The sequence below is a fragment of the Phaseolus vulgaris genome, chromosome 3 (genome assembly GCF_051622355.1).
Source record: "Phaseolus vulgaris cultivar YP4 chromosome 3, ASM5162235v1, whole genome shotgun sequence".
NCBI lineage: Eukaryota > Viridiplantae > Streptophyta > Magnoliopsida > Fabales > Fabaceae > Phaseolus > Phaseolus vulgaris.
Window position 1 is genome coordinate 8,458,407 of NC_143500.1, and position 10,645 is coordinate 8,469,051.

General features: G+C 32.0%; 1 protein-coding gene across 1 annotated transcript; it reads left to right on the forward strand.

The window, feature by feature from the left end:
- The first annotated feature begins 6,802 nt into the window (after positions 1 to 6,802).
- Positions 6,803 to 8,936, forward strand: LOC137806464 (2-hydroxyisoflavanone synthase). The gene is made up of 2 exons (XM_068606603.2): positions 6,803 to 7,731; positions 8,017 to 8,936. The coding sequence occupies exons 1-2, from the start codon at positions 6,835 to 6,837 to the stop codon at positions 8,683 to 8,685; spliced, it is 1,566 nt and encodes a 521-aa protein (XP_068462704.1). The 5' UTR covers positions 6,803 to 6,834; the 3' UTR covers positions 8,686 to 8,936.
- Positions 8,937 to 10,645: the final 1,709 nt, after the last annotated feature.

Consider the following 10,645-nt stretch of genomic DNA (forward strand, 5'->3'; position numbering starts at 1 on the left):
AAGGTTGTTGCTTCTTGCCCTCATCATAGACCAAGACTGAGCATATAGCATAGTAGGATACCGCTATATAAAGGACTATAGTTGAGTGTGAGGGAGGACTTACCAATGTAGGTAACGATGTTATGTCTTTCTTCAATTGGGAGAACATGTCTTCACATTGTTGATCCCAATTAAATTCTGTTGCCCCTTTTAGTAGGCGAAAGAATGGTTTGGTCGTCTATGGTGGGTGACTTAACCTCCATGTTATCAACATAGACCTCTATAATAGTACTAATTAAGTGAATGAAGATTTTTTTCCATCAAACGTCGATGAGTAACACTCACATTTTTAAGACCAAAGGACATGACCTTGTAGAAAAATTTAGCACCATTAGTCATGAATATTGGTTTGTCTTCATTTGTGGGATACATTATGATTTGATTGTATCCTGAGTAAGCATAAAGAAAACTAAGGAGTTCATATCTTTAGGTGTTGTCAACCAAGCGATCTATGTTTGGTAGGGGATGTGTCTTTTGGGTAGGCTTTGTTCAAGTATGTGTAATCAATGCACATTCTTCACTTTCCATTGGCCTTTTTTACTATGACTATGTTAGATAACCATGTGGTGTAGGTGACTTCTCTGATGAAATTGACATGCAAAAGTTTTTCAATCTCTTGATCCATGGTTAATCGTCTTTCCTCTTCAACTTTGTGTTTGCATTGGGCCACTAGTTTTGCTTGCGGCAAGATGGTTAGCTGATAACATATAAAGTCATGGTCAATGTCAGGCATGTCAGCTGGACTCCATGGGTCGACATTACGAAGGAGGAGTCCTTCAATGTTGTTCCTTATTAATCAGGGAGTCGCTTTTCCTACTCGGGTGATGATACAACCCAAATCGACAAGTAGATGACTAAGGACAACACAAACACTTCACAATTACGTTAGTCATCTCAACATCCAAGAAAAGACCCCACCAAACATCAGAAGGACCTCAACAGAAGAAGAACTGGACATAGGCCAGAGCATCAGATGTTCTTTCTTTTGGTCTTTTTACAAGACAAGTTTATGTAAATAATTTTGGCTCTTTTTCGGGTTCAAATAGAAGAATAAGCTAGAGTAGGGTGTGCTTAGTAATTTGGGTTTGTGCCAAGCCCACCTTTCATGACATGTGCACCTAGGTTTAGGATTTCTTTGACCTATCTTCTAGAAGGTTTCGCACAAATGATGTCCCTATCCGTCTCACTCTTGCTCCCCAAGTCACTCTCTCCTATATAAAGGGTGTCTTGCTTCATGTATTTGGACACATTGAATTTTGAAAGTAAAGAAACTCTGTTAGAGTGTTTAGTGAGCGGAGTATCCTATTATTCTTGGATCTTATCTCAAGTGCTCTTTAGTTCAAGTGACAACTCTATACCACTCATCTAAGAGTATCTCATCCTCCAAGTGGCGTGACAACCTCTGATATTCATAAACTTTCTTCATCTCTTCACCTTTTCCCTTCCTTTTCTTTGCGCTACTTTTCTTAATTCTCTATGTTATTTTGTTTCCTTTTTCTTATGTGTTATTTTTGCCAATGATTAACAAGAAAATAAGGCAAAATGTTGTTACTTCAATTGGAGAAAATAAGAATTGAGTTTCATCTTTCTCACTCTTTTGTATTTAAAATAGCCTGATAATATTATGCCCTTTGATTGATTTTGGTGATAACTACGTCTTTTTGCGGGGTTGACATATGAAGTTGTGGGTATAAGATGTGGTAGTCATACTAGTTCCATCGCGAAGGCCTTTTTGAGGATGACCTTGTTGGGATATCAAGGAAAGTATATGTTTCATATTTTCCCATTCAATGCTCATGTACTGTGAAACACAAGCGCGAAGCTCGTTCATATTAAACGACGGATCCGCATATCTGAAAATGAACCGGTTCAGAATCCGACTTTGATGGAGTGCATTGCCACCTTTGGATTTAGGTCAAGGATGGTCAATAAATATTAACCATCCAACTTTTACGAACTAAATTTTTTTCATGATATTAACTGGATAGTAATAACTCAGATCTTTTATAAATTCATTTAATTTACTGATTAAATAAATTAATAAACTTTATCATTTACGAAAACGTTAAAATTATATATTTTCCGATACAAGTCAATTAGCTTTAGTGCTGACGCCATTGAATATTTGGTCAACGTTAGTGAATAGTTCAGTAGCCAGCCATGCACCTAACCCTTTTAAGTTTAGATAATCCAAACGGTGTTCAAATATTAACTGATGCGATTCAAAGTAAATATTCATTAATCTCAAGTTCACAAATTAATGACAAATTTAAAATTGATTTCGAATGAAGTAATTTTAGATGATTTTTGTATTAAATAAAAAACTCACTAAATTTTATTAATAACTTTTTATAACAATATCTAAACTTAAATCAAATATTAAAAAATTAAAATTTAACTAGAATTTTTTATTTCAAGCATTGATTCAAACACATACCTAACCGCCTATATATGAATATTACAAAGTTATATTTTAATTCTTAAAAATTCAATGTTTTGAATATTTTATTCAACTCACTAACGTAAACTTAGTGATGAAATGTTTGAATATTTGTATAGTGTCACTATAAAAGAAAATAAAGTTTTAATAAAACGGCGTGTGTTTTTATTCATTTGTTGTGCCATATATTTTAAAACTTTATTTGACATTCACGCATAATATAATGTTATTAATTTAGATAATGTCAAAATAAAAACATATATGTTCATGTAGAAATTTATATTATGTTGGATTTGCAGGTACTCTTATTATTTAATTAATTTTTTAATTAATAAAAAAATATGTTCAACCATACCATCTTTTAAAAGAATAAATCTTATCTTGAGATGGAGATTCTTTACACGACTATTGTTCCATTATTTGTTTTCTGAAAAATAAGTGCATGTGAAGTTGCAAGGTTGAACACAACAATTTGGTCAATATGGAAAAAGATTTTATCACGATTAAATTATTATTTGATAGAGAAAAAGGACCCTTATATGGCTGTCTATTTTGACTGTTATATAAATGAGTGAAAGTGATGTAAGGAATAAAGTAATGCTGCATGATGAATGAGGGTAGCTCGGGCTCTCTACCCATCTACTTCATTTCTTTCATCTACTTTCTGTTTTGTTTTGCATATAATAGTTATAGCAATAGCAAATTAGCATCATCATTTGTTTCTTGTCGCCTACTTACTTTTTTTTATATCTTTTTTTGTTATGGTGTTCTTCACTTGGTCCAACTTCTAGACTTGTTTATCATTTAGGATATTTTTAAAGTTTTTTAGATTTGGTATCGTCAATATACTACTATATTGTATGAATTGAGGTTAAAGACAATTTATATACTTCTTTCTCCCTTAATACTACAAGAAAATCATGAAATAGAAACTAATAGAGAGAAAAAAAATTAGTTGCTACAATGATTAAATTAGAGATCATTTTAGAAATTGAAATTTTTTTGGTTTCTAAATTAGTTTCTATTATTGTTAAATAATTTTTAAATTGGTATCTAATTAGCTACCAATGTTTTAACTACTAATTATTTAGATTCTAAATTTGGTAGCAAAAACTTTGGTAGCTAATTAGATACCAATTTAGAAACCATTTAACAATAATAGAAATTAATTTAGAAATAAAAAATATTTTTAGTTTCTAAAATGGTCTCTAATTTAGTGACTTTAACAACTAATTATTTTTGGTATCTAAAATTTGTTTCTATTTCATGATTTTCTTGTAGTGTAATCAATTGAAATGCTTTTTAAAGATAAAATTGTGACGTAACATCAACTTCGAAACTAAACAATACTTCAAATGTCAAATGTATTTATTGATTTAATAATATTATATATTATCTTTTGAATTTGAGGTCTTAACACGTGTTAGAACTTTTTAGTTATTGTAAGTATATTTAAGAACTTATTCAATGAAATAAAAATGAAACGTATAATAAGATTTTATTTATTTTTATTAGCACGCATTAATATGAAATTTTAACATTCCAAACTCTATGGTCTATAAAGATAAGAAGAACAACCTCCAAAAAAAAAAATAACAAAACTTAAATTTTGGGAGGCTTAAAGGATTTCTAAAAAATCAAAAGGACAGGAAGGTAAAGAATTAAATAAAAAGAAAATTTAAGAAAATCAACATATTTATCACCCTCAATAAATATACTTTAAAGTCCATATATTTATTATATATTAAAGAGTTTGTTATGAATTAACTTTCGGCCTCCATCAAACAATTCTATCATATTCAAGTCAAACACTCACCAACTTAGTTCTTTTGGAGTGAAAATAAGAATATCATTAATAGAAGAATAAGAGAAATTAAAAAACAAACATAATTTAACTAAACCCAAATATTCTTAACAAAAACACACTTAAAGAAAAGATGGCTCAAGCTTTTTCGTCGTGGAGGTTGCATAAATTAATGTCTCTTATATGAAATTATTTATCCTATAGTAAACAATTATACAACAATTTCGAAATAACCAAAAGTTTTGCTGATAGAAGGATATTAGACCAAATAATCTTCTTAAAAAAAATATAACTGAAAAATAAAGGCATGGGTAGTCTTTGATAACTATAAAATTGATGTTACAAATTCTTCAATATACTGTATATTTTAAATTGTAACTAACATTTTTTGTATTAGCTATATAAAAAAAATTAATTTCATATAAATGATATTGATACGTGTCTTTTAAGTAAGTAGTGTTTAAAATGTTTGAGAATATTAATTATTACTTTCAATGATTTATAATCTGTAATATCATGATAAAAAAAAATCATTAGGAAAGAATTTTTGAAAATTCATCGTCTTAAAATTATTAAAAAGAAACGTCAATATCTTGAACTTTTGACTAGTTATATAATTATAAATTATATGTAATACAAATCAAATATGTTTAATAATTTTCTTATAAGTGTTATGATCCTTGTCATCTCTGAAAAGCTATTATATTTAATTATAATTATTATATTTTACTTAGCCCTGTTTATCTTAGTAAATAATAAGATAAAAATATTTTCTTCAAGAAAAAGGTAGAATATTTTAAAAGAAATAATCATGTTTAGGATACTGCTGGATTTATATAAAAATATTTTTCACAATGAAGGTTAAATAAGATTTAAAGTATGCAATGGCATTATTATCCTATAGTGCATACCAATTATGACGAGTGATTTTTTGTATGAATCCCATAAAATAAAATAATTGAAGAGACTGAAAGTTGTCAGAATCGAATGTATGGTCAGGGATGTTTGAGTTGAGTCTGTGGATATTAATAGTTTAATTTCAAGTGGGAGTTAATAATGAATTTCGCCCCATCAATTATAGATATTTAAATTCCTTTTGATAAGTGCGAATTTGTTGAGGTTGGTACTGGTTAAAATACAAAATCAACTCCTCTGTGGAAAGTGTTTCATGGCGAAGTTGCCCAGAAGCACTAGAGTTTCGCCCAACTTTTTTGACCCACTATACTTTTTTTCTTTATATTTTTCTATTAATAAAAAGAAATATATTTCTATAATAAAATAGTTCGTGTAGTCTAACTCTCATATATGATATTTATATGAGGATATTTTGCTGATATTTTGCTAAATATAATATATATGCTTAATATAGTTTCAAATTGTAAATTGGGCAAGAGAAAATTTATATATATCATTCTTCTTAATTTTTTAAGATGTATTTTTAAGACAGAAACGTGATGAAATTCTGAATACTAAAATAGATAATATATCTTAAATGTAGTGATTGATGATAGTAATATTATTTCAACATACTTGAGATCGGAATATTAATTTTCTATGAAATTGAAACTTTGTGAGATGGCTAAGAGAGGTTATTTTAGTGCAGGTACTAGGATGCTCATCGGGTGTAGGAAACCTTTGGTGCAATCGAAAACTACATAATTCTAATGTTGAAAAATAAGATGTTTTTTTGGGTTGTGTGGATTGCATACCGTTTATAACATATATAGCTTTTGTGATATTTATGTAGGGCAATTATAATTAATGTTATGTGGAAACAATTGATATGCTTCTTAGTCTAGGAAATGGAAGGTTTTGCTTTTGGTGCAGGTATTGAAAGAAGAAAGTGTTTTCTGCTTTCCCTAACTTCATCTTCACTTAATACACTTGTAACATTTTATTATCCTCTAATAATATAGATCTGAATTATATATTTTCAATCCTTTAATTATATATGTTTGTCCTCCTCTAATTTGTTGTTGGATGCCAATACCTTGACACAGTTGCAAAGATACACACATTTGATAACTCAAAATATTACTATTTTAATCATACTTCTTTTATATTTCAATATAAATTATAAATATATATATTATCATATTATTAAACTAAATTTAAAATGGAAGTGTTTTGTTTTTATATGGTGCCAAAGCATATTTTTCCTTTTGTTGCTTGTTGTTACGTGGAATGACTATATATAGTGAAACGTGTCATAGTTGAGTAAGAAAAGTCACAGCACGAGATGTTAGACCTGAGATGTAGTAGTTGGTATATATTTCGGGGCTGCTTTATATCTTCTTTATAGTAAAAACAGTTCAATCAACAGAATATTATATTTTGTTAAATAATAATTAAAAACATGTATTTCCTTCCTGGTCTACTTCAGCAGTAAAACAAATGATTTGGAATAGAATAATCGATTAGTCCACAAACAAGAAACACTACATTCATTTAATGTAAGAAATTCCCATGAGTCGTGGATCAGATGCTATATAAGGGAAGCGTAGGAAGGTAGTATCCTCGTACCAAGGTCAAACAAAACACATACACAACCATGTTGCTCGAACTTGCAATTGGTTTGTTGGTGCTAGCTTTGTTTTTGCACCTGCGTCCCACACCCACTGCTAAATCAAAGGCCCTTCGCCACCTTCCAAACCCTCCTAGTCCAAAGCCTCGTCTTCCATTCATCGGTCACCTTCACCTTCTCAAGGACAAACTTCTCCACTATGCCCTCATAGATTTATCCAAACGCCATGGCCCTTTGTTCTCTCTCTACTTTGGCTCTATGCCAACCGTCGTTGCCTCCTCCCCTGAGTTGTTCAAACTCTTCCTTCAAACCCACGAGGCTGCTTCCTTCAACACCAGGTTCCAAACCTCTGCCATAAGGCGCCTCACTTATGACAACTCAGTGGCCATGGTTCCCTTTGGACCTTACTGGAAGTTCATCAGGAAGCTCATCATGAACGACCTCCTCAACGCCACCACCGTCAACAAGCTGAGGCCCTTGAGGACCCAAGAGATCCGCAAGTTCCTCAAGGTGATGGCACAAAGCGCAAAGGCCCAACAGCCCCTTAACGTCACCGAGGAGCTTCTCAAGTGGACCAACAGCACTATCTCCATGATGATGTTGGGTGAGGCTGAAGAGATTAGAGATATTGCTCGTGATGTTCTTACGATTTTCGGTGAGTACAGTCTTACCAACTTCATCTGGCCCTTGAATAAGCTCAAGCTTGGAAAGTACGAGAATAGGACTGAGGAAATATTCAACAAGTTCGACCCCATCATTGAGAAGGTTATCAAGAAGCGCCGAGAGATCGTGAGAAGGAGAAAGAACGGAGAAGTTGTTGCGGAAGAGCAGAGCGGGGTTTTCCTCGACACTTTGCTTGAATTCGCTGAGGACGAGACCATGGAGATCAAAATTACCGATGAGCAAATCAAGGGTCTTGTTGTCGTGAGTTTCCTGCTTCTTTTTTCTTGGTCGGCTTCATCATATTTAATGATATATATCAATATCAAACTTCTTTTTGTTCAAAAAAAAGAATATATAAATATAGGGCTAAGTCTTAACAAGCTTTTGGAGTATTTAATGAAGGAAATGTTAATGCTATACTCAATAATTGTTATTATATATATGTTTATAAGGAGGCACATACATTGTGTAGCTCAAGACAAAAAGTATATATATTTTTATTTGATGTGGCATCTTAGACTAATACACAATCGTTTGTATGTGCAGGACTTCTTCTCAGCAGGGACAGATTCCACAGCCGTGGCAACTGAGTGGGCTTTGGCAGAGCTGATCAACAACCCTAGGGTGTTGCAGAAGGCTCGGGAGGAGGTGTACAGTGTTGTGGGGAAAGATAGACTGGTTGATGAAGTTGATACTCAAAACCTTCCTTACATCAGGGCCATTGTGAAGGAGACATTCCGCATGCACCCACCACTCCCTGTGGTGAAAAGAAAGTGTGTGGAAGAGTGTGAGATTGACGGTTATGTGATCCCAGAGGGAGCATTGATACTTTTCAATGTGTGGGCTGTAGGAAGAGACCCTAAGTACTGGAACAGACCATTGGAATTTCGTCCTGAGAGATTCTTAGAAAGTGAAGCTGAAGGGGAAGCTGGCCCTCTTGATCTTAGGGGCCAACATTTCACACTTCTCCCATTTGGGTCAGGTAGAAGAATGTGCCCTGGAGTGAATTTGGCTACTTCAGGTATGGCAACACTTCTTGCATCTGTTATCCAGTGCTTTGACCTGCAAGTGGTGGGCTCACAAGGACAAATATTGAAAGGCAATGACGCCAAAGTGAGCATGGAAGAGAGAGGTGGGCTCACAGTTCCAAGGGCACATAATCTGGAGTGTGTTCCAGTTGCAAGGACAAGCATTGCAGCTAAACTCCTTTCCTAGTTCATAAGATATATACAAAATTAGTGTCTTTCCGCATGCACTTGTTTTTGTATGTTGATAATAATCATTTCAATAAGGTGCCTTTGATACTTAACCAAGTAAGGGCACATTCACATGTATCACATGAACTCCAGTTTGTCTGTTTGTTACCAATTGTTGTGTAGAAATTTTGGATCCTAAACTTTGTTTTGAGAAACCTATAATATATATTACCAGTGCCTTATTATAATATTTTAACAGTTTGAATTGCAGTGTTTTCTTTTCAATAGATAAGATCTAAGATATCTAATTTCTTTTATAACAATGTTTACTTTAAATAAGATTTATATAATTTCAACTTTAACACTTTCTCCATGTTATTACAATTGCTACAAATATTGTAAATAATATCCTACAAGTAGTCAAAACATCATTTTAAGTCAAATAATTCATAGCAAAAAAAGGAAGATTTGAATTAGGGGATTGTGTAAATTTTGAAAACTTCTTTTTATCAAGATCTCTAGCATAATATGAATCTACATATCCAGTGACTCCATCTCTAGTCCCCCAAACTCCCCCAAACTGCAGACAAACATCAATAGCTCTCAAATCAATGGATTACTTGTTTTGCTCCTTGTGTAGGTTGAACAAGTATTTACTACTACTAAATCTAAGTTAACAAATCATGCAAACAAGGTTTTAAAAATTATCTTAAAGATGACAAATCATTACTTAAAGAAGTTAATCATTTTGAATATAGCAAGCAGTTGGATCATTTACCTATGTGAACAAATTTTGCATTTTGTATGTAACATGTGCAAAGTGTTAGAACTTTTCAAAGCTATAATTACTGGTTTATTCTGTCTTAAATGAACAAGTAAATGTATTTTTGTCTATTTTATAGATAATGTTTCTAAATAACATTCACACAAGTCTTGGGAATTTAAAATACTTAAGAAAAAACACATTAAAAGGTGTACTCTATAAAAAAAAGACCAATTATTGCACTGCTCCTTTAATGCACCTACTCTTTATAGCGGTGATAGCCTAGGAAAAGATGAAGCAAGTACACTGCTAAAAAAGTAATAAGAAGATTGATATCTCAATTAAGTCATCAATATCCATATATCACATGTAACATAAAAAAAATACAAAACATAAAGGGATTAGGAAAACTCATGCTAGTTATATAAATTAAGGTTCGGAGAAAACTAAAAATGTTAAATTCATTTAATAATTATATAATTTTATATTATTTTAAGTCTGTTTAAATTTATCTATTACAAATCGTATTTTTGGATTTTAGATCAATAAATTCAATTGGATTAAATTGGATAACTTTTAGATTTTAAAAATATAAAACTAATGTACATTCGGGTCATTTTAAGTTATGAAATGGTGGATTAAGCTAGATCCAAGTAAGATAGTATTGGGTAGGACTCAGGTTGAGTCAAGTTGACTCAGGCACAAATCAAGTCGATTTTTAGTCTAGGAGAAGATAGAGTTGAGTCAATTCATTCCAAATCAACATTGAGTCCAGTCGACCTTGATTCGATTCAGTCGAATCAGTCCAGGTCGAGTTTAGCTAGAGTTAGCATTCTCAAGTCCAACATGAGCTCAGATTGATCCAATTATGTTTGAGCCCTAACAAAGTTAAGTTTGTATGGGCCCAGGTGTTAGCTGTCGTTTTGCTGTCAAATTAATATGATTCTAGCGTAGACTTGTCTAACACTAGAGAGATGATAGTATAATTGTGGACAAATGTTCCCAAGTCGTCTCCCAACGAATCCAATAGTAAAATCAGTTGATCAGGGTTTAAAATCTATCTGCAAGCAATAAAAGTTAGCAATAACAATAAAAATAAAAAGGGGGTTTGAGATAGTTGTGCAGAAAATATAAAAGAGATTAAAATAGCAAATAAAAAGCGGTTGATCCCAAGTTCTTCCACCATTGAATTATTCACAGGTTCTCTAAAGAATAA